This window comes from Aulostomus chinensis, chromosome 24 (assembly GCF_037954235.1).
Source record: "Aulostomus chinensis isolate RoL2024-O1b breed Wild chromosome 24, RoL_Achi_v1.0, whole genome shotgun sequence".
NCBI classification, from domain to species: domain Eukaryota; kingdom Metazoa; phylum Chordata; class Actinopteri; order Syngnathiformes; family Aulostomidae; genus Aulostomus; species Aulostomus chinensis.
Genome location: NC_141343.1, coordinates 3,766,380 through 3,788,742, shown reverse-complemented (window position 1 = coordinate 3,788,742; position 22,363 = coordinate 3,766,380). Strand labels below are relative to the sequence as shown.

At 45.0% G+C, this 22,363-nt stretch overlaps 3 protein-coding genes across 7 annotated transcripts; 1 reads left to right on the top strand and 2 right to left on the bottom strand.

The window, feature by feature from the left end:
* Positions 1 to 1,098: 1,098 nt before the first annotated feature.
* drap1 (DR1-associated protein 1 (negative cofactor 2 alpha)) lies at positions 1,099 to 7,696 on the bottom strand. The gene is made up of 7 exons (XM_086197085.1): positions 7,457 to 7,696; positions 6,774 to 6,846; positions 6,092 to 6,185; positions 5,551 to 5,700; positions 3,462 to 3,552; positions 3,286 to 3,374; positions 1,099 to 1,617 (listed from the first exon to the last, which is right to left on the bottom strand). The coding sequence occupies exons 1-7, from the start codon at positions 7,496 to 7,498 to the stop codon at positions 1,431 to 1,433; spliced, it is 726 nt and encodes a 241-aa protein (XP_086053211.1). The 5' UTR covers positions 7,499 to 7,696; the 3' UTR covers positions 1,099 to 1,430.
* A 284-nt stretch (positions 7,697 to 7,980) lies between these two features.
* Positions 7,981 to 9,705, top strand: c24h11orf68 (chromosome 24 C11orf68 homolog). 4 transcript variants are annotated; one of them, XM_086197344.1, is made up of 2 exons: positions 7,981 to 8,102; positions 8,502 to 9,705. In XM_086197344.1, the coding sequence occupies exon 2, from the start codon at positions 8,541 to 8,543 to the stop codon at positions 9,294 to 9,296; it is 756 nt and encodes a 251-aa protein (XP_086053470.1). In that variant the 5' UTR covers positions 7,981 to 8,102; positions 8,502 to 8,540; the 3' UTR covers positions 9,297 to 9,705. The 4 variants fall into 4 exon arrangements, with proteins under 4 accessions (XP_086053470.1, XP_086053471.1, XP_086053473.1 ...); XM_086197345.1 differs by having other exon boundaries at positions 8,011 to 8,102; positions 8,505 to 9,705; XM_086197347.1 differs by lacking the exon at positions 7,981 to 8,102 and adding an exon at positions 8,142 to 8,196 and having other exon boundaries at positions 8,505 to 9,705.
* Positions 9,706 to 10,340: 635 nt separating this feature from the next.
* Positions 10,341 to 22,052, bottom strand: rela (RELA proto-oncogene, NF-kB subunit a). Of its 2 annotated transcripts, none has more exons than XM_086197342.1 (11): positions 21,832 to 22,052; positions 19,271 to 19,306; positions 19,003 to 19,148; positions 18,698 to 18,843; positions 17,092 to 17,183; positions 16,082 to 16,216; positions 14,415 to 14,519; positions 12,349 to 12,564; positions 12,186 to 12,266; positions 12,008 to 12,091; positions 10,341 to 11,343 (listed from the first exon to the last, which is right to left on the bottom strand). In XM_086197342.1, exons 1-11 carry the CDS (start codon positions 21,836 to 21,838, stop codon positions 10,481 to 10,483), a joined length of 1,911 nt encoding a protein of 636 aa, XP_086053468.1. In that variant the 5' UTR covers positions 21,839 to 22,052; the 3' UTR covers positions 10,341 to 10,480. The 2 variants fall into 2 exon arrangements, with proteins under 2 accessions (XP_086053468.1, XP_086053469.1); XM_086197343.1 differs by lacking the exon at positions 21,832 to 22,052 and adding an exon at positions 20,087 to 20,586.
* Between the last annotated feature and the right edge of the window lie 311 nt (positions 22,053 to 22,363).

The following is a 22,363-nucleotide window of genomic DNA, read 5'->3' as shown; positions in this document are numbered from 1 at the left end:
GCTCAAGCAAAAGGCATTTAAACTTCATTTGTGTTTGCGTTCGGCCCACAGCCCATCGAGGGAAAGCGCTTGGGAGCTCCCGGTCAATGAGAACAACATCCTTTCCCTGAACTTGTACCATCTTGTGCTTATCTGACAGAAGCACCAGCAGGAGGCTGCAATCTTCAGCTCATCTTACAGGTTGCATGAGTCATGGGGCAGCAAGTCATGCTGTGTGACATGGGAAACTTCAAAAATCGGCATTAAAAAAATAAAGTAAAACCAAAGGTAGCACAGTGGACTACAAAGATGTCTTCCACAGCTGTGCAACAGCAACAAAAAAACCACAAAAAAATACAAACTCAAAAAGAAAGTTTTGCCCCTGTGTTTAGAAAATAAAAACAAATATTTCCTTTTTTTTCCTAAATTGAAATATGATCTTTATTTCAGCCATACAAAATAAAAAGAATGTTAAAAGTTTACAATACAACTTCAAATGTCTACCTGGAAACATTTCATACTGACACATAAATGGTAGCCCCATATTTGCTTCCAATTAACACATTTAAAACAATCTAAAAAGGGTGGTGGTGATGGTGGTGGGTGGGGTGAACATAAAAAGGAGGCGTGGCCATGATAGAAATCAGAGGACAAAGGAGACAAACAACTTTAAAAACAAAGTTATGGTCCAAGTGTCACAGTACATGTGATTGGGCGTTGAAGGGGAGGTTGTTGGGGTTTTTTGGATTACCTGAATAAATCTTCTCTGATAGCGTCAAAAATAATGGGAGTAATGGATGTGTTGATATGGTGGACCTCAGGGCTGCCGTCCAGGAAGCTTACAGTTCTCTTGATAAAAACATGAATTAAAAGTAGAGAGAGTGACAGTGAGTGAGAGGTTGATGTCATCCTGTGTGTTACAGAGGGTTGAGGAGGAAGGGGGGAAAAAAAAGTGCCAAAAATGAAAACTAGAAGGCGACACAAACCACACCTATCCTGTCTGTTGGGGGTGGGTCGTCATGGCAACAACACTGACCACTGCCTTTTTCCTTCTTCTTCTTCTTCTTTTTTAATAGTCAAAACTGAACAATTTACTTCTTAAAAAACATCCTGGTTGGATTATCTTCTACAATGAAATAAAACCTTTTTTTTTAAAAAAAAAAAGAAAGAAAGAAAATTAAAACACATAACAAACAACCTTTTTTTTTTTTATAGATCTCCAGCAGCACTGTGTCTCCTGCAGTGGGCTGTGATGAAGAGTCTTTCCCTCCTCTGTTTAGAGTGGCCGCCGTGAGAGAAACTTAACTGAAAAGGACATTGGCCTGTGTGTGTGTGTGTGTGTGTGTGTGTGTGTGTGTGTGTGTGTGTGTGTATGAGAGAGAGTGAGAGAGAGAGAGAGAGAGAGAGAGACAGCGAGAGAGAGAGAATGGTGGCGTAGACGGTAGAGGGAGCTAAGAATCATAGTCTTCGTCATCGTAGTCCTCGGTTTTGTGCAGCGCGGGGGCTGGTGGAGGCGGCGCGGCGCTCATCATAGAGGGGTGGGGGGCAAAGGCCATTGTGCCCCGGGGCTGTGCTGGGGCCATGCCGCCCACTGAGACCATGTTACCCGTGTGCATGTACTGGGGGGGTGCATTCGGGCTGTGGAGGGAAACCAAATGGTTCTGGTCACGCCAATTCAAAAACACATCAGTTTCCATGCTGACTGATGTAGACCATAACTTCTTAGCTCTAAGCTGAGGTCATCGATGACATCAGCAGCTCATACATCCACCTGCTCCAAGTCATCCATGTCTAACTTTAACTTCATTTTAGCCACATTTTAGCCGGAGGCCTACATACAGCAGAGGGACGAGAGGGAAAGAAAAACAACGCGTGATGATGGAATCGGAGACTGAGTCCTTCCGTGGGCTCTTACACAACACACTCAAAGGTTTCTGTGCAGCGTTCAGACTCTGGAGTTACACCATGTACTTGTACTGCACGCGTACTGCAGCGAGTTCAAATATAAGCTCCATTTACAAGTATTACTTGTCTTGCGGAAAGACGCGGCAACGTGTGGTGCCTTGAAAACTTCAGGACAGCGTGACGCTGTCGTCACAGCACCGTCACGTGCAGCTCTTCGTCACGATTTCATCACAGCAAACTCTCAGTTGGCGTGAAGCTCACCAGGCTGTGTCTCGCTGCTGCTACTGCAGCTACATCACAAGAAACTGCAAAAAATAACTGATTGAGATACACATCTGGATAGACCGTCAATGACAGGAAGTTTGAATATGGAATTATTCACTATTCAAACATGGAGAAGTTCCCATTTTAAACCAAAAAAATGCACATCGCTGGCTGAACAGGACGGCCAGCACGATGAACGGCTTTGTTGCCTGGTGACGAACTCGTTGTTAGTGAGCAGTGCAGCTGGACGACGACGACTTTGATCATTGTGGACAGCGCGTCTGAGAGTTTGGACACGCGGCTGTTGGTGGGAGTCGGTCTCCATTAGCTTCAAGCTAGGAAACGTGTATGGGGCTAAAAAGTCAGCTGACAGTCAGTTAAGGAAAGAAAAGAGTCCCTCTAGAGTCGTTCCAACAAAGCTTGCTACTCCTGCAGGCTGCCCTTTTATTTTAGTGATGATGGTGCACTTGAACCATGAACAGGGCTTTGACCCAGTCTTGCTGCTACAGACAGATCAATGCAGGTAGAAATACTGGTTCACATCAGTACTTTTGCTTTTGATACACATTTTGCAGGCAGTACTTCCACGAGTATAAACATCACTTTGTGTATCTACAAGAACTTCTCACTCCCAAATATCTGAGACTCTATTTCAATAATTAGTCCAACACCAAATGAAGAGTTTGTGTCAGCTAAAGTTTCCTGTGCAAACTCCATCATTGTGCTCTGAGATCAGAACCAAACGACAGCCATTCTTCATTTATTTAGTCAGTCATTCACTCGTGCGTACGGCGTTTTTCAGGATCTATACTTTGCCACATTTTCAGTCAAATATTCTCTATGCTGAGGTTTGTGAAGCTACGATGACAGAGGAAGGCTTTCAAAAGAACATCTGGAATCCATCAGCCAATAAATCACGCAAATTTGACATCGATGGATCCGGATTAATGACAAATTAGTGTGCATTTTATCTCTGTGCGCTTAAATCCAATTTAAATAAGGTACATTCGATGTTAAAATGATGCCTGAATGCTCATTCAGGCATGAGACCAACATGTAAATGACAGTCACACAAGCTGCACATTTGTCTCAATATAGCGGGGGGGTGTGTGTGTGTGTGTGTGTGTGTGTGTGTACCTATGAAACCGAGATGCAGCCTGCAGGTTTGTGCTTGACTGAGAGCCGTCCTCCTCGTCGCCGTCTGTCTCGCTGTCCTCAGAGTCGTCCTGTTCAGAGAGACAGGCGCTTGTTACATATGAAGGTGATTAAATCCATTGCCAACGACTGACCTCTTCATGTAGACCAGTTCCCACCTCGTGCTCCGACTCCGTGCCAGACAACTTCTTGTCCTTGCCTTTAGATCCCGCTCCTCCATTTTTGTGACCAGACCCTGGTTTTCGACCCCTAGATAATAGAACAACGAGGAAAAGTTGTGGGAAAGTTCGGGATTGCGTGACAGTATGGGCCCTTATCGGCATGGGCAGACATTGATCATTTTTTTAATATTTCTGAATCGTTGTGTTGCAAATTCAGAGTCACTGTTGTTTACGACGGAGCTACGCTGAACTTTGTTTTGGGAACGAAAATTCGACATGTCCAAGTTCACAGTGTTTACATGCGTTTTTCAATGTCAACAAAATGTTAACATCACATCAAATTGATTTTCTACACGATATGAGCATCTGTAAACGTCAGGTATCGGCCAAGCCATCGAAAATATCAGCAGAAAAAATAGAATATTTTCAAATATTTTAGAGAAACAGAACATTGTGGAGAGATCGTTCAGACGTGTGTAGAGTCTGAAACGGTTTGGTTTGGCAGGTATTTACCCAGGCAGCACTGGCAAAGACTTGGAGTCTGTCAGGAGACAGTGTGGCTCCTACCGGTTTCCCAGTATTTGTCCTCATAGTTCTAGTAGCCAAAGGTTCCAAAGGTTCCCTCATGATACAATTTGATTCAACAGAAGAGTGTCAATCTTTTAAGTTAAAGAACAAATGCAAAACTAAACAATACTGCAAAACTACAGCATTGACACAGAGGCAGGGTGTTTGGGGTAGTTCATGAGGTATCTCTTCATGAGAACCTGGAGCCTAAAAGCTTTTTGATGTTTGACGATGTGATGCTCGCGCTCATGGGAAGAGTGTTGTTGTTAGACGACAGAAGAAGATGACGCGAGCTTTAAAGCTTGCAGCTGTAGGTGCTGGGACTCTCTGGATGAGGGCTCAGAGATCAGTGACGCGTTTCACGGCTCCTCCCCTCGCGTTGCAGCGACGTCCTTGCATTTTCCTCATCAAAGCTAATCCACGATTGTGCTTTAGTAGCATTTTAATGGTGTGATGTTTCTTCACTTTCTGCCAACTTGTGAGAAAATGAAAACGGAAGAAGGCGGGGTGCATGTTTTATGTAAATGAGATACAGAGAGAGAGAGAATAAAGCAGGACAAAAGAAAACAACAGCAGCACTGTTGATGCCAGAAATGAAACGTATGTAGTCTGACGCTAAACTATTCATCCCCCGCTGACGCCCAGCTTGTACTCGATCCAGCCCATCTCTACTCATGAAGCCACAACTAACACATTACATACAGATGAATACAAGTTTCATGTTCAACACTTAAATTTGCTCACATTATTAAGGATAAAAGTAGTGGACTCTTCACGTGGGAAAAGTTGGTCTAAGTCATAAAATGCCTGCAAACACGCCTGTATTATGCTACTTTGAGGTACAAGGTGAGTGACAGATACTTGGATTTATCCATTAAGATTCCAGTAGTTTCAGCAGAGATGTCCATATGGTACAGAAGCCATGTTCCCATACAGTGTAAAGTGAGTTTCAGAAATGCCTCAAAAAACAAAATGCAAACTGCAGCCGTTCCCGTCAGGTGGTCTCAAGCCAATGAAGCAGGTGATGTAGTACATATTCCCAACAGAAGATGGCGGTATAGGCAACATTATGATAGCTGTAACCAGCAGCGTAGAAGAAGAAAACCAAGCAACACATCAGATGAGTGCTCTGGTTGAAAGCTGATGAACAGCGAGAACCGGAGAGTTCTGGAGGACCGAGTGGCGACTGGACTGGTTGTGATAGTTGTTTGGTGCCAGCTCCTCCTGGACATGTCGCTGCTTCACCGAGATGCAGACAAAGTTTTAGAATAACCAGGAAGGCGGCGGTGGCGGATACAACTGGTCAGTTATGTGAATTAAAGATTGATTATGGCTGAGTTTCAGGCTCATCATGTCGTGGATTATTCAAACGAGATGTTTCCATCTCACGGTTTGAGCATTTCTAATTAGTTTCTAATGTTTGATGCCCTGAAGCGGAAGCTTTGTCAGTTTGAACGTATTCATCCTCACGTGCTCCACAAGACATGATGCAACATACACCTGCCTGTATGAGAGATACCTGCGTGGGACTTTTTCTCCTCCTCCTCCTCCTCCTCCTCCTCCACCTCCCTCTGTATGGTTATCTTCCCCGTCACCCTGCATGTCCGGCACCGTTGCCACCAGGTCTTTTAAAAAATCAAACTGCTGCTCCAGCTCAATACACTGTTTTCTATAAAGGACAAAAAATGCCTATGATGATTCCATGAGCCCATACGAAGAGGTAAAACACACATTCACAGGAAATACATCATCATTCCAAGATCATGCACAATCTGAGTCCCACAGTAAGTCCCATCATTTTGCTCATCAACAGAAATACATTCAGATTGTTGCAAATCCACTCAGCAGCATTACGAACACGAGCAAAACAATGGAGGCATCTGCAAAATTTGAAGAACAGTAACACCTTTTTAAGACATTCTTAAGAAACAATACCATCACTGCAGCAGCAACAACTGATGTAAAACAAAGAATGGGCTGCTGGGAGATTTACTGCCAGATGGAATTGAACTGAGGAAGTTACAGCCTCCCAAACAACACCCACAAACACAGACACTTACAGGTGTGACGTTGTCATTGTCTTTGCATTCCTTGACTGGGTGACCTGACAAGCCTTTGTAAGCAATGATTCCAGGAATAGCTCCAAGGCTCTGGCTGATGTCTCAGTGAAGGAACGCATCACACCACATGTCAGTCTACTTTAGGAGAACAGAACAGCGGATTGATCTTTGTACTCATCTGGTCAAGAAATTGTTTCAGCTCGGTGTCGGACTACAGATGGGAATTGAGAACTGAAATTATTACAGAATCCGTCTGGTTAACTCCGGAAACCAACATTGTATGTATGCAGCACAGACACTTTCCAGCAAGACGATGATGTCATGCATTCAAGCATTAGAATGGAAAAGATCAGGAATAATCTATTTTACCTGAACAAATATTATAAGCAGACATGCATACATTTATCTACACGACTGTGTTTCAACAGTCTTCACACTTACATGTAGTAAACAGGATAAACACTTTTCTTTCCACACACTGAAAATCGATCGGTACATCAAGAAGGGAATCACCAAAGAATCCGACCATTGAGCGTTATCAGTATATAGATCTTATCAATTCCCACCCCATGTCAGATTATTTCAGAAGTCTTCTCTTGCCTAATTTCTTAGTAGGAACTACAAAATTATTAATCATTTTGTACAATCAAATATCAGTGAAGGAAGTGAGCAGGAAGGATACAAATAATAACAGGTACTGCTGCAGCCACTTTGCCAATTTCTTCATCTGTTTGCATAATCTTCTTAATTCTTGCCTGTAAAGAGACAGGGTTTAGATGTAAGTTTATATCCGAATCCTTTACTGCTAATGAAAACATATGTTGAACACCTCTCTCTTTCTCTCTCTCTCTCTCTCTCGCACACACACACACACACGCACGCGCACACACACTTTAACGTAACTCATAGACCTCGAAATAAGAGTTTCCTGCGCGTCTCAAAACCCTGATGCCATCTTAGAATATCAGCCTGTACAACGGTCCACAAAATGTGAGGATTTTCATAGTTTGCAAATTTACAACATTAGTTTTGTCAGAGACACACGTCACATTTATTTCGTTCCACTGCACTTAGCTTGCCATGCTAAAAACAACGTTGGCTCGCTGGCTAACTTTGTTGCACGGCGTATGTGTGTTGGAACCAGCCCTAGGATGCAGGCTGAGTAAGCTAATGCAATGAAGTTGGCAACGAAGGTACAATGGAATATTATTTCAGGCTAATGCATTTCAATTACAGAGGTAAAGAGGTTGGCTAGATGGCATTCTTTACAACCAAACAGGCCGGATACCACAGCAGCTAGCTAGAGAAGTTAGCTTTCCATAATACCCCTTGCTAAAACACCGGTGTGTCAAAATATTAACTTACCGGAGGGAATCTGGCGTTGTATTTCTTCTTTTTGCTGGGCATACTTAAATTACCTTGGTGGCTGATTTAAATAAAACGAAAAATAGTCAGGCTCGTAATTGTATTTCATATAAAATCACCTCCACCGCGCACACACCAGATAGCAATAGCTGTCTGGCTAACTCGTTAGCACGTCGTCACTCGTTGTCTTGGCTGGCAGGTTTCCGCAGGGTCAAAGCGCTCGCCCTGTTACAGCCCCACAGCATTACAAGACTAATACACCTGGGTATGATACTTCAGTCGAATTGACACGTTTATTGAAACTTCATATTATTAATTGAACACACACTCACATATATACTTACATATATATATATATATATATATATATATACATATATACATACATATATACATACAAATATACATATATATATACATACATATATACATACAAATATACATATATATATATATATATATATATATATATATATATATATATATATATATATATCAGGCAAGTTGGGGGAATCAAGCTGACAGGCTGTTTTAGCTAAGCTAAACTGCCAAACACTGAGGAATCCTATCGTGCGGGGGGGGGGCATTCGATAGGCGGAGTTTGCTGTGAGGGCGAGCGTCTCTCTAGAAGCCCTGGCGTCAGCAGGTAACCACACGCTAAATTTCATAGTTTGCCACTAGATTGTGATGATTTGGAACCAGCAAGTTGTGCATGTCTGAGCTGGGTCCAACAGTTCGCTGTAACCAAGCCATGTTTTATCGTGACAAACACAGTGTAGCTGCTGGCTAGCTAGCTAGCTAGCCAGACAAGTTTATTAAGGACTTATTTGAGGGTTTAGTTACATTGCGATGTAATGTGACCTTGCAAACGCGAAAACATCTAATGGCAAATCAGAATGACGTAATGATGGAAGTGGAGGGGTACTAATGAATACACATCTGTTGCTAATGTAGCATTCTAGCTAGTAGCATGAGTAAATGTAGCTGTGGTGTCTTTGCATTCGTGGTCTGAACACACGTTTTAAATCACTTTTCCTCGGTTCAGCAGGATCGGTCTGACCAGGATTGTCGCACCGACCACATCATGGAGGAGGAGGAGGAGGTAACGGCAGCTCGTGTGGAAGGCGAGATGGAGACCCGCTTTGCTGCAGAGACCTATGCAGCTGAGGCCATGGCTGCAGACATGGATCCCTGGATTGTATTCGACTCAAGAAAAACTCCCAGATCAGAGTTTGATGGCTGGCTTGAGAGCAACAGACCTTCCCAAGTGTGCAGATACGGTGATGAGGAGAGTGGCATGAGTCCAGTTGGGTGGATTGCTGTGCTGGGCCCGAACCACTGCCCTGTCACTGGGGATGTCACAGGTCTCCAGGAGAGCTGGGAGAAACTAATCACCAGTGGCCGGCCTGTTAACTTCCAGACAGTGAAGGAGCTGGCCCTGAACCATGGTGTGCTCGCAGGCAAGTGGCTTATGCACTTGGACTCTGGCTTCAAGTTGGACCATGCATGGGAGTGTGTGGCTCGAGCAGCACTGGATGGAAAGATCTCCCTAGTTAAAGTCAGTCCACATGATCCCAAGGGAGAGGGCCAGCAAGTCATTTGTGCCCATAACCAGAACTTCACCGACGAGAGTGAAGTGATCAGGCTGGACTCGTACATCCGTGCCACGGGGGTCAAGTGCCCCCTCGCCTACAAGCCAGATGTGTACACATACCTCGGAATCTACCGAAACAATCGCTGGAAGCTTTGTCCAACCATATACGAGAGCAAATTTAACCTGGAGTATGTCCCCAGACGCTCCCACATCATCAACAAAGTCACCAACCTGGAAGTGACATAAACCCGAGCAGGAGGATAATTTCGCTGAAGATTCACGGGGGTCCCAGATCCCCGATGTAGGAGTTCAGAGGGACAGCAGATGAGTTTTGATCAAGTTTTTTTTTTTCCCCTTTTGGCAAAAAAAAAAAAAAAGCGCCATATTTAGTTTCACATTTCTCACACTGTAAAACTTTCAAAGTGACCTGGAATTATGTCACCTATTTTTGGATTTAATGTTTTATTCATGCATGAGAACATCTGTGTTCTTCAGTTTCTATTTTCTACGTAGTCGCACTTACCTTACTGCTGGCCCCGGTGAAGAAACGCCACGTGATTGCACATGTTGAGAAGCAAAAGAATATGGTGAATCTTTGCTTGACCCCACATCACGGCTGCATTGGTGCCAAATAAAAGTTTCTTTTGAAGACCAATTTTATACAACAGCTTGTGGGTTTTTTTTTTATTGCAAATAAGTGTTTGACAGTTTAATTTATCACAAGAAAACCTGCATATAAACTGTCCTGGATCATACATGAATGGAAAACAGCTTCATTTTGCCTCTAAACACACATTTTACCTCATAGTAAATTCAAATCAGCCGACTTTGAAACCTGATAAGAGCAGAAATGACATCACCAGACATCATGTGAGTGAAGCGGGATCCTTTCACAAGCGTGTGCTTTACACATCAATGTTGCTTTTCTGAAGTATTTACATTTTTACCTTCATTTGGTTCTTAACACAGCACAGCACTACAATTTGTTGAAACTCAACAAAGGCACCTGTATTAAGTTGTGTTACAGTTACTGCAGGCCTCTCGGAAGGCTTTGAAACATTCATCCAAAGTTCTACGGGAGGATATTTAATAAAAAATAAAGACCGGTTTTGTACGGACTTACCTCTAGATTCTTGCGTCAAATTACTCGTCCCATTGTTAAAAACTCAAAAGCAAATCCAACTTGCAGCGAACGTCATAACTACCACTGACTACAGCTACAGACAGTACAAAAACATGCTACTCAACATGTTGGAGCATCTGAACCTCACGTTTGCTGGTCGAGCAGGTCCACAGAGAGAAGCGGTGCTACATTCTGTCCCATCCAGCCGCTCACGTCCCTCCCCCTGAAGGCTGAAGTGGCAGATGGAAGTGGTCTGATAAAAAGAGCTTGTAAAAAAAGAAGAAAAAAAAAAAAGACAGGAAAACCTCTAAGTTGGGTGTCCTGACACAAAACCAGCTTGGCTCTCACTATTAAAAATAGAAATGAGGCGATCTTCATCAGCCGACATCAACTCATCACATTCATCCAGCACAGCAGCCCGGTGGTTGTTGCTACTGGATACACTGTCAATCATTCCCTCATTCTGGAGCAAGTTGATGATGCTGTGTGGGTAATTCATCCATGTGCTTCCTGGGTTGGCAGAAGGATCGGGAACGTTCTGGGATGCTGTGGTGTTCTGGGAACCAGCAGAGGAGCTAGAAGGAGCTACTTGTTGGCATGAGGGTATGGGCAAAGCTGAAGCTCCATTTCCACTCTCGCTCATGAGTGGGGGGTTCAGAAGGTCCTCTAAGTCATCCATGTTTAGGCTATCCAGGTTTCCTGGGGCCTGGTCTCCAGAGAAGCAAGGGAACTCTGGGATTTCATCTAGTAGAGACTGATCCACCCTGAACTGGGAACCCTGGAGCGTCAGGCAGCTGCTGGTCTGAGAGGAAGACGTGCTTCCCTGTGAAGATGCAGGCTCCTGGGCCATAGCAGAGGAAATGTTGGGGAAGAATTCGTGAAGGTCTGACAAGTTGACAGTTGAGTAGTCCTGGTTGGCAGTAGACGTGATGGTAGAGGAGGAGGAGGAGGAGGAGGAGGAAGAGGAGGCCTGGTTCATAGTGAAGGAGGATACCGGAGTGACTTTGGGTTGTGGTCCCAGGTTCAGGGTCTCCATAATCTGCCATGCTTGGTTTGCAGCTGAGGTGGAGGGTGGGGCCTCCACCTTGATGTTTGCAGAGAAGAGTTGTCCTGGGTAAGTGAAGGGCGGCTGGGGTTTTGCTCCACTGGCAACAGGGGGCACCACAGAAGCTAGAACACACAAACACAGCCAACAAGCTCAGTCAAATCCACATCATAGCATCCTTGTACACAGGAGTTCCTCCAGATAAATCAGTTAAACAGATCCTGTTCACTCCTCTGAGACTGGAAGGAGATGATAAACCAGAGCAACACGATCTTGGGAGGGAGACGACATAGATATGAGATGAAAATACAGGGCCACAGACTGACAACGTGACACTCTTCATTAGTTTGTGAACAAGGATGAACTGTTTGCTCCAGGAGATGTAAAAATGACCTCCATTAAAAACGTGAACTATAAGCCTTCCTTCCTTCAGGCAGGAGTGTTCATTCAAAATGATAACACCTTTATTTGACATCCCATTGACGGGTAAATTTGACTCCTGTCTTCTGAGCCTCGCTGGATGGTTAGGGGTCAAAGTTCACCTGTAGTGTGTTACAATCACGGTCTGAGTGGGCGGGAAGATTTCTGTCACCGTGAGATTTTACTGGTTAAAAACAAGGAAGTGAAGGAAGCGTTCCTGGTAGAATGAGAGTGTGTGTGTGTGTGTGTGTGTGTGTGTGTGTGAGGAAGAAAAAAGTAATAAAAAATATCATGAGACATAAAAATGTAGGGAGAAAAAAGAAAACGGTTGTATGAAAATCAGATGCAGAACTAATTCTGCAGACTCACCGGCCTGTGGCGTCATCGACAGAGGCTTCGCTATCATCGTCCTCCTCGCTGGACTTATGAGCCTTCTGTCTGATGGGAGCGTCACTGAAATTCACACAGACGAGGTCAAGTTACATATCAGAGATCCAAGCGCGGCAGGATGGAGCAGGACTGGAGGTGGAGAAAACAGCAGACGTACCGCTGGACAGCGCAGGCCCCAGCTTCAGGTTCACCAACATTTCCCCCGTGCGTTTTCTCTTCTCGCTCAACCTGTACTCGTCTACGGAGGCGTTAGAGGAGGGTTTAGAGGACAAACAACATCTGCGTCCTGTTTTTGTTGTGTTGTTGATCACAGCTCTCACCTGGGTCAGCAGGCAGGTACTGGAAGTCCATTGGCTCGCTGACCTCGCGGTCCGAGGGCCGGCGGAGCTGCATTTTGACCTTAATGGGCTCAGTGAGGTTGGTGTCACGGTAGGGGGGCGTACGGAACACGATGGCCACCTGCCTGTGGACGTCAGCCTGGGAGAAAGTGCCTTTACCCTCCCAGGAGTCCTGGAAGAACCGCACCTCGATGTCCTCTGGAGGGCGAGGGGAGACGGGTCAAACAGAGCCACACCCCCAGGAATAAACACAGGAAGTTGCTAACCAGAGAGAATCTCCTCCGATGTTACGCAATTTATTATGTTTCTTTTTATTGTTAACATTTTTGAAAAATATCTAACGTATATTTTAAAAATAAAGAAAACTACAATAACATCAGGAAATCATGATTTTATATCATAATTGAATTCTTAATCGAATCCGATAGAAAAGTTCAACAATTTTAATGGGAGGACATCTCACACATCCCCTCACACACACACAACCACGGCATTCCTGGGATTCTTGAGAGGAAAAAACCTACAATATCAATAATTCCATCAGACCAGAGAGATCAATACCATCAGTAGGGTTATCATCATTGTTTTATCTCTTTCTTTCATATCTACTTTGAACGTGTTCTATTTCAGACTTATAATGATTTCCACAATGATGTATTTATGTGGGCGGCCCGGTGGAGCAGTGGTCAGCACTGTGGCCCCCAGCAAGAAGGTTGTGGGTGGAGCCCCGGCTGCAGCACGGGGTCTTTCTGTGTGGAGTCTCCATGTTCTCCCTGTTCCTGCTGGGTTCTCTCTGGTACTCCAGCTTCCTCCACAGTCCAAAGACATCAAGAGGGACCAGGTTAATCCAGACTCTAAATTGACCGTAGGCGTGGCTGGGAGAGCCAATGGTTGTCTGTCTCTATGTGTTGGCCCTGCCATGGACTGGTGACCTGTCCAGGGGGAAGGCTGCTGGGATAGGCTCCACCCCCACCACCCTCAACAGGAGAAGTAGAAGAAAATGGATGGATGGATGGATGGACTTTAAAAAAGAATAAACGTCACACATCGATCACGCGCTGGCACGGAGGCTTGTGAACTTCTTCTCAACTCTTAACAAAGAGTGAGAGCTCAAAGGCGCTACATCACTTTTCCTGCTCTGTGAGTCTGACAACCACTTGTAAGTAGCTCCGGCTGTCAAAATTCAAGTAAAAATAAAATCTTAAAATAGAGAATGTTATGTCCAAAGTTATCGACGTGGCACTCCGCTCCTGAGACCTGGACCAGGATTCTAATAGTTGTTTCGGATCCAAGATTGAGGACTGAAGGGATTTTTTTTTTTTTATTAAGTGATGTCACACACACACACACACACACACACACACACACACACACACACACACACACACACACACAAACAGAGTTTACAGGATACACACCAGTCCATTCATTTTTGTTGAGAACAGTGGGATGTTTAGCACCTAGGAACGAGCATTAGCTTTAGCTTTGATGCTAAATTCAATTTAAAAACACAGGCAGAGAACAACAACAGAGTTGGCCCTCTTTCTGGGTCTAAATGTTCAGATGGACAGACTTCTAGCTCATTTACCGTCACTGATGGAAACAAGGCAGAAGATTGTACTGTCTGTTAGCAGTATTTTTACCTTTGCTACTACTCTGCCAGACGCATAACCTGAAATGCTACACTGAGGTGTGCATTATGCTAATTTACTCCCCTCTGACACGCATGTTTATTTAGAGGGACTGAACATGTTTCCCGGGTGTCCAACTTGTACAGCTGCGCCTCATAAAAGAAGAGAAATTTCAGATGATAAGAGAAGAAAATGTTCCTGAATAAGAGCCGAAGTGGGAACATCAAAGTACAGACAATACAGTGTACTTCATGGGATTGTACTCATACCTCATGTAAACTTACGTCCAGCTGACCAGATTTTACTTCGCTTCGATATACCTCATGTAGCGCCTGCCAGTAAAACAGTGACGTGGCTAAAGCTTCAGGCGAAAGCAGTGCCTTTCTACCCTACAAGCAACTTTCACACCGTCTTTACCTTTTTGCACTTTGTCACACAGCAGAAAGATTTCATCTCCGCCTTTGCAACTTCCAGAGTTTCGGTTGACTCGACAGATCTTCAGCTCGGCCGTGTTTGGAGCCCCTGAGAGAGAGAGAGAGAGAGAGAGAGAGAGAGACAGAGAGAGAGAGAGACCGCCGCGGCTGCAGATGAAAACTGGAGGAAGTATCAGCAGTAAAAACAAATCTTTCCTTTGACAACTAAACATTTTAGTTGCAGATTTACGGTAAATACTCCGTCTAGAAACACGCTTACATTTTTCATGAATTCAAACAAAAGATGTTCTTATGGCTCTTTCAAATACGAAATTGTCTGATTTTACCTTTGCAAAATTCAAAAGAAACCGCAGAATTTGTCTCTACATATTTCTTCTTTAAAGAATGTTTCACTGTCCGTCACTTCTGTTGCAACCAGCAACCAACATTCTGATCACAAAAAAAAAAAGTCAAATTTACTTGAAAACATTCAAATATTCTCTCAAACGGCTGTTTTTCCGAACGCATTGAACCATCACAAGAACTTGAGCTACAGTTTTTTTATGCATGTGTTGAACTTTTGAACTTTGAGCGATGCATCTCCTTTTATGTAATACTTGACATTTCACTCCCCACATCCTGGTAACTTCTCAAAGAGTGACAGATTTTCACAATCAGCTCAGAGAAGCCATTCACTTAAAAAAAAAAAAAAAAAAAAAAAAATTACTGAAATGACAGATGTCACATTTTGAAGGTAAATTCCAACGTGTCCAGAGGAAAAAGATCAACATAAACCAGGCATCCCAAACCATCTCGGATGTCGACAAAGGAAAACATCCCGAGGACACTCAGATGTTCCTGTATTTTTCCACCTTTTTTTGCGGATTTTACAGGAAAGATAAATCAAAATCATAATGCTTTTAGCCGCCATCATCAGGAGCTTGGAGGCGTAAAAACGACAGGTGGTTTTGAACAAACTGCAATATTTGCGAATGGACAAATGCCTGTAAAGTACCATTTTAGATGAAGTATGCAATGCCAGAGATGTGGAAGCCTGTAAATGGTCATCTGAATTATTCAGAGGATCATAGTAACAATCTGAGTCTGTCAGTGTGGGAGAATGCACTTTCAGTGGGTGTAATCTGACGGCGGCCTGTTGCCCCACTGGATCACATGATGGCTGCTCTGGGGCCGCAGGCTGGAGCTCTGCTCCTGCTCCACACTGGAGAGATTTTAAAAGTGGTTCCATCCATCAACCACTTAGAAAGTTAGGGAAAGCATCCCGGCGAGATAAAACACTGACGTTCTCCTTTAAGGGCCGTCAACGTCTAGAACGGTAACTCACTCACGGTAAGCTAACCTTCTAGATGAATGCAGGTCCCGCAGTCACTGCTTGTAGCTGTAGAGTGATGTGTGTGTGTGTGTGTGTGTGTGTGTGTGTGTGTGTAACGATGCGCCACATTCAGAAAACACAATGAATGAGAGCAAAAATCCCGGTTGGTTTTGTTTGGCTTTCAGCGTTTCTATCGTTCATCAAAACCGCTGTGAAAACAATCCCAGAAAGACATTTAAAACCGTATTCATCGCTGCTGTGGAAAGTTCGGGTTGAAACCTGAACCGTGATCATCCGCTCACACACCACTCAGTGTGTGTGAGGGGTCGTCCACTCACTGTTGTCAAAGATGGGCTGCGAGACCACCGGCTCCAGAGGGAACAGCTCTCCTGTCGGCAACGTGATCGACGCCTGGAAGCAGAGTCGCACCGAATTCAGGTCAAACTCTTCCTCCCACACTTTGGCCTCGGGAACTGCAGCCAGGACACAGCAGGGGAAGGGTGTGGTGTACGGTCAGACGACGAAAACTCTGCATCCTGTTCTACGTCGGCTATCAGCGACCAAAGCAGTGAACCAATCACATTTCCTGCTGTTATTCTAGATTTTTCTATGCTTTTGTCTGATTTTACCTTTGCAAAATTAAAAAGAAACCGCAGAATTTGTCTCTACATATTTCTTCTTTAAAGAATGTTTCACTGTCTGTCACTTCTGTTGCAACCAGCAACCAACATTCTCAGCAAAAAAAAGTCAAATTTACTTGAAAACATTCAAATATTCTCTCAAACGGCTGTTTTTCCGAACGCATTGCACTTGAGCAACAGTTTTTTTTGTGCATCTTTTGAACTTTTATGTAATACTTGACATTTCACTCCCCACATCCTGGTAACTTCTCAAAGAGTGACAGATTCGAAAAAGAAAAGGCCAACAAGGACGTGCATTCATCTCCTTACATAATTGCTGTCACAGTTAAATGCTGGTAGCCGAGGCAAGAACTGAGGAACCTGATAAAGATTCATTTGACTACAAACTAGACTGAGAAACGCAACTAAGGAAACCACGAAATCAATCCGACAGGAAAGAGAAAACTGAATGAACAGATAAGGACGACAAGAATGAGCACCAAACTGATCCAATCACACTACGAGAACACGAGCTGGGAGAAGCTAACGTGACAGCGGTGAATCTCTTCTGCGAAACAAAAACAAAAAAAAAGGAGGGAAAGGCATAAAGACAGGAACTAACACAAGGGGAAGGAGAATTTCAAAATAAAACAGGGACTAATTAGGAAACAGGAAGAAATAAGGGCAAGAACCAAAGGCAGAAGGGGACGTCCAGAGTCCTGACTTACTGTTGAAGGGGTTATTGTTGGTCTGCAGCCTACAAGTGATGGCTTCATTCACGTCCTTCTTCTTCACACACTGTATGCCCAGGTTCTGAAAACTGAGAGCAAACACCGAATGAAACTCTCTGTGGTACTGGGCCCACCAGGACCACACCCCTACCCACGGTTCATCCACGCAACCCCGCCCATCCTCATGTGCTGCATCACCGTTTGGATCTCCACGTTAGCATCCTTTACTCTTATGAATGTAACTTAGCATGAGCATAATCACTGAACAGCCGAGCGTCAGTGAGCCCCGGATATCAGAGTACAGAGTAGATCTTAGTTCACCTTCTAGAACCAGACCAGCACCCCCCCTCCCGCTCCAGCAACTACCAGCTCGTTAGAAACTAACGGACAGACAGATGCTAGTCAATGATTCAGTGGTAGTTCTCAGGAGCGTTGCCAACATGAATGTTATCTACTGGCCAGGAGAAAAATGAACATTTGTCCTTTGGATGCCGGTGGCGGGGTCAATGACACGGAGAATGTTCTCGGAGCGCTCCCCTGTCCACAGCCTCCTGGATCGTGAAGACGGACTCTTGATTTACTCGGACGTTTCCTTGTTAAGGCCTTTGAACCTGACCTCGAGAACCTGAACCTGACCTCTGGAACCCTTCTGGCTTAAAGGTCAAGAACGACAGATTTTGTTCAAACGCTTGATTTACACACTTCTTCCTCACATTCCCTGCTCCATCTCCATGTGAGGCGCCATTGTTCCAGTGTTTGTCGTCCGGGGCAGATAATCACATTCTTTCTATTTCATGCTGGGCCTTGGATGTCGCTGGAGCCTCTGGAGTGAAAACACTTCACTCTTGTCAAGGAACTGGAGATTTATGTCCCTCTGAATATACGAGGAATAAATCACAGGCCAATGTAGCAAAACTCAACAAGACCAAAGTTACAGCTTCAGCAGCTACAAAAGATGAATGAGGACGTCGATCACACAGACTCAACAAAACCTGACCATTAGGAGGAGGCCTCGGCGCAGTGACGCTACTGCAGGCGTTTTATTCGGGCATACCTAATGAACAGACAGATTTATACGGCAAAGTGAAAAACAAATGACTCACAAAGTGACGCCGTCTCTCTCTCTCGCTCTGTGTCACAGAGCTGGCGGGACGCCGCAGGACGCAGTGTTTGTTTGACTTTCGTCATTGCCGTGATTGAGGTGGCTCCAGTTCTACTGACTGACCGGTTAAATAGGTTTGAAATTAAGAAGTGAAGTGTCAAGGACTGTTAGCGCTGCAGTCGTGAGCCTGTCCGCTCTGTTAATGTTCCACTCAGCAGGATGCAGCCGGCGACTCGTTACCCCGAGGCTACGGCTAACACCAGCGGGCGTGTCATCTCCCAAAAACGATGACGTTTGTATCTGGGTCGAAGTCACACAAACGCAACTTTGTTTTGATGTGGAACTGCAGCTTCCTCCAAGACTTCTCTAGAGTCCTTTGAACACTTGCACGTAACCACATCATTCATCATTTCCTTTACTTTACATCTCTCTCCCTCTCGTGTGTGCGTGCGTGTGTGTGTGTGTGTGTGCGCCACATGAAAGGCACACCTTCACGTTTACCTGTGTATTCGTCTCTCCTGCAGGTCTGCCTCATAGTAGCCGTAGTTGCAGTCTTTTCCGACTAACTCATGAGGATGAGGCTTGTACGGCGGGTTCTTCGTCACCAAGGAGATGCGGACGCGCAAGGGACCGTTGTAGTTGTGCACCTGACAGGGCAACAGAGTCTTTTTTTGTTTCTGCAAAATACTTCTCACAAATACGTACTCTTAATTATCTACACTCCAGGTGTTCATGTTTTCTATGCACGACTATGAAGCGCTCGTGTTAACACTGAGCTGCAGACTAAAACCTTCCATCCAACTCACCTTAATGGCTGGGTGGGTTTTGGTGGTGTCGTTGCTCTTCTCTCCGGGGATGCTTCCAGCTGACCGGCCTTCACACTTGTATCTGAACCTCATTCCCCTCTGCTTTGGCTGCTCAATGATCTCTATGAAGGGACTTGCTGTTTGGACTGGGAGAGAGAGAAGATGGTGCTCAAACACTTGTCACTGTCAGCGGATCATGCAGATGCAGCATCATCTGCTGTGCTGTAAAGTTTGGCAGGCATTTTTTGGGGGGGGGGGGGCTTCTTACCTGGGTTTTGTGGGGTCAGAACCCATCGATACACATCTGAGATGAACAGAAAGACAGAAAAGAGACATGTTAGTCAAAGGCTAGCGACCCACCACAGCACTGCTTGACCCACGGTGACTGTGCAGATGACCAGAAAACTGCAACACATATTTGTGGCGTGGTAAAAGTTGGTCATTTGTGCTGCGGTGGGACAGGAAATCGAGACACGGCTGGAGCGTCCAAAGAGGTACAATGTCAGTCAGATAGGACTTCCAAACAAAACAGAGAGAGGCCGCAGAGACGAGCAGCAGAACAAAGCAAACAATGACGGGCAGGGAGTCGAAATACGAGCCCTGTTGTGAGGAGCCTCCGTTTGGCTGCCCAAACAAGCATCACTGCTTCGGTTTGGACGCGTCTTTAATGAGTGCACTGATTCATTCAGGTGGGACCCTGAAGTACACGCCGCCACCCAGCTCCGCCTTGCTTGATATGAGATCAACACATGTACATATAAGACCAAATGAAGCCAGACTCTCTGGGGTCTATCTTCAGGGTCAGAGGTTCCCCCGCCACTGCTGTTACCAGGTCTGAGTCACCGCTGATGAAGCCCAGGAGAAACGTTGGGTTTTCAGACTGTCTAGATTAAAGAGTGGGTATCAGCAACGATTCTATCCACAGAAATCTCCTAGACTAGAACCGGACCACATCTGACGGAACCGCCACAAAGCAGACGGATTCTACAAAGCTCGCGCTGAAAGACAGCGGAGCTGGTGGAATGCTCTTAATCTCTTGTTTACTGCAGCCGTGGGTGGGTCATTAACAGGTTAAATCACATACTAGGTAATTAGACACTGAGATCAATCCCTGACTGTTGCTCCACTGGTGAGAACTAAGCAGTCTCATGAGTAAACAACCACGTGTCTTCAGTCATTTGACCAACGAGTTCTTTTTACTCCTAAATATCAGAGCTGGGTCCAAAATCCCAGCGCTGATCGGCTGAAGCTGCCCCGCTCTGGAGGAGGTCGTTTCTCCTTTACGTTCTAATCCAAAGATTCTCGTCCGAGAGGTCTCCCATGCCGAAACAGCGCAAAAACGGCAGAGTCAAAAGTGTGGGATGAAGGGTACATAAAACTCCAACAAGCGCAGTTCACAAACGCAGGAGTGGGCCGACCAACGTCCCACATCTCAGAACGTTGCCTTGCATTTCCTAACTCCAACACAACTCAAGTCCGATCCAGAGGTCTGTCAGGAAGCTCCTCATGGAAGACGTTTAGGGCATTTAAGGCATTTAAGGCATTTACTCTCTGTTCCACGATAACAAAGCTATCAATCAGCTTCAGTTTCTCTTAGAATGAAGAATTTACAGGTTGGGCGAAGCAGTAGCACCTGGAACTAACATGCTCCTCCCCTGACATCTCGGCGCAGCTTCCATCTGATAGTTACTGTATAACTGAGCGTGTTGTTTTCAACTTCTCATATAGATTCATCCCAGGAAATGTTAGGGTTGCACGACATTGGGCTTTTTGCTGTTATTATTTCAACTGATGAAGCTGACACGTGCGGGTGTCCATATTAACTGTATAATTTATTTATATTCTGAAAAAAACACATGTAGACATTGTGAAAGTTAGGAAAAAAAATCATTTTTGCTTTAATTTTTAAAAAATATGGAATGTCTATAAATCATGTGACTCCTGCATTATCTCCTCATCATCAATGATGAGGACTGGGACCGCGAGTGGACCTCCTCAAAGTGTGGAGAACCATCCAACAAGGAGACAACAACCCAAAAAACAAGTTTGTGGATGTGTTTGAGATTCTCTTCTCCCGTGAATCATCTCAGGAAACCGCCGCGCTCATGCTTACCAACATCCAGTGACGTCACACAGCCCAAGAACACAGCAGTCAGTGGGACGAAACCAGAGCTCCCAGCTACATTTTGCTACTAAGATTTGTTGTAGATGTTTATGACTTCCACGTCTGCCGGTAAAGCCACGCGTCCTCAATCAATGTTTATTTTCGCGACTTCCCGTCCACCAGAACTGACGTGGGCCATTGAAAGTTGTGTTAACCAGCTGGAACAGGTCTCACTGGAGCTACACTGGAGGAGGGGGGGGGGGGGGTAAATATGCGCCGAACTGTACAGACACATTCACAGTCGCCAATGAGATCAAAGTTTGATTCATAAACGGTGAGATCCCCCCGAAAATTCGCAGTTAACCTTTAAATCCCCACAATTTTAAACGAAATCCGGCACGTTTGCAAAATATGAAATCATGACCAAGCGGGGCCTTCACCCCCCACCCCCAACTCCCCGCTCACGCACCCATGCGTGAGGAATACATGTGATCGCTGATCACACACACAATATGATGGCCACATACGTGTCATACAGAAATCATACAACGCGTTAAGTTGCTTTTACATTACGAGAACCCCCCCCCCCCCTCAACCCCACCCCCCACCGGCTCGCGCAAAGCAGTCGGGTGGCGGGGTTTCCCCCCTGCGCGCAAAACAACTCCCTGTGCAGTTTCACCTTCTGACTCGGAGCTGAGGAAAGCAGCAGATCGGCTCTGTCTTACCGTCCATGGCGGCGGCCGAGTCACACTGACACTTCACCGTCAAAGCGACTCCTTGCTTGTTTGGTTTTTCACTTACGGGGTTTTTTACAAACGCGACGGTGCGGACGATAGAAAACTTTTTTTTTATGTACAAGAGCGGATCTGTCGCCTCCTCCTCTCCACCCACATCTGTGTAGGAGAGTGTAAAGTTACAAGGAGACAGAGATGCAAGTTTTCCGGTGACAAGTGCGCTAAACGTATGAGTTTGTCAGGTGGAGTCAGCAGCACAACGGAAATGTCTTCTTAATAAATTGCATCAAAATATGTCAGAGGAAGGAAATGCAACGAGTTTATGGCATTTATTGAGACCAGTCTGACTCGGAAAGGACTCAGTATTTTAATTTGGATTTAAAATGAAATTTTTTAAAAAGAAAACACACAAAAACTCTGGTGAAGCTAGTGTGAATTATCCTGGCCCGATCTTCACCAAGTCACAAGGAGAGATGCGATTTTTCTGGTGGCAATTAAGTGCACTAAAGGTGTGAGGAACCCT

Bases quoted from the DNA above. Each gene is read 5' to 3' on its own strand.
- drap1 (XM_086197085.1), bottom strand. From the start codon at position 7,498: ATGCCCAGCAAAAAGAAGAAATACAACGCCAGATTCCCTCCG. The intron at 6,847-7,456 runs GTAAGTTAATAT...GTCTCTTTACAG, and splicing joins ACAACGCCAGATTCCCTCCG to GCAAGAATTAAGAAGATTAT. The intron at 1,618-3,285 runs GTACACACACAC...TTCCCTCCACAG, and splicing joins GCTGCATCTCGGTTTCATAG to CCCGAATGCACCCCCCCAGT.
- rela (XM_086197342.1), bottom strand. The intron at 12,267-12,348 runs GTGAGAGCTGTG...ACGCCTCCGTAG, and splicing joins GTACCTGCCTGCTGACCCAG to ACGAGTACAGGTTGAGCGAG. The intron at 12,092-12,185 runs GTACGTCTGCTG...TGTGAATTTCAG, and splicing joins GGGGCCTGCGCTGTCCAGCG to TGACGCTCCCATCAGACAGA.
- c24h11orf68 (XM_086197344.1), top strand. From the start codon at position 8,541: ATGGAGGAGGAGGAGGAGGTAACGGCAGCTCGTGTGGAAGGCGAGATG.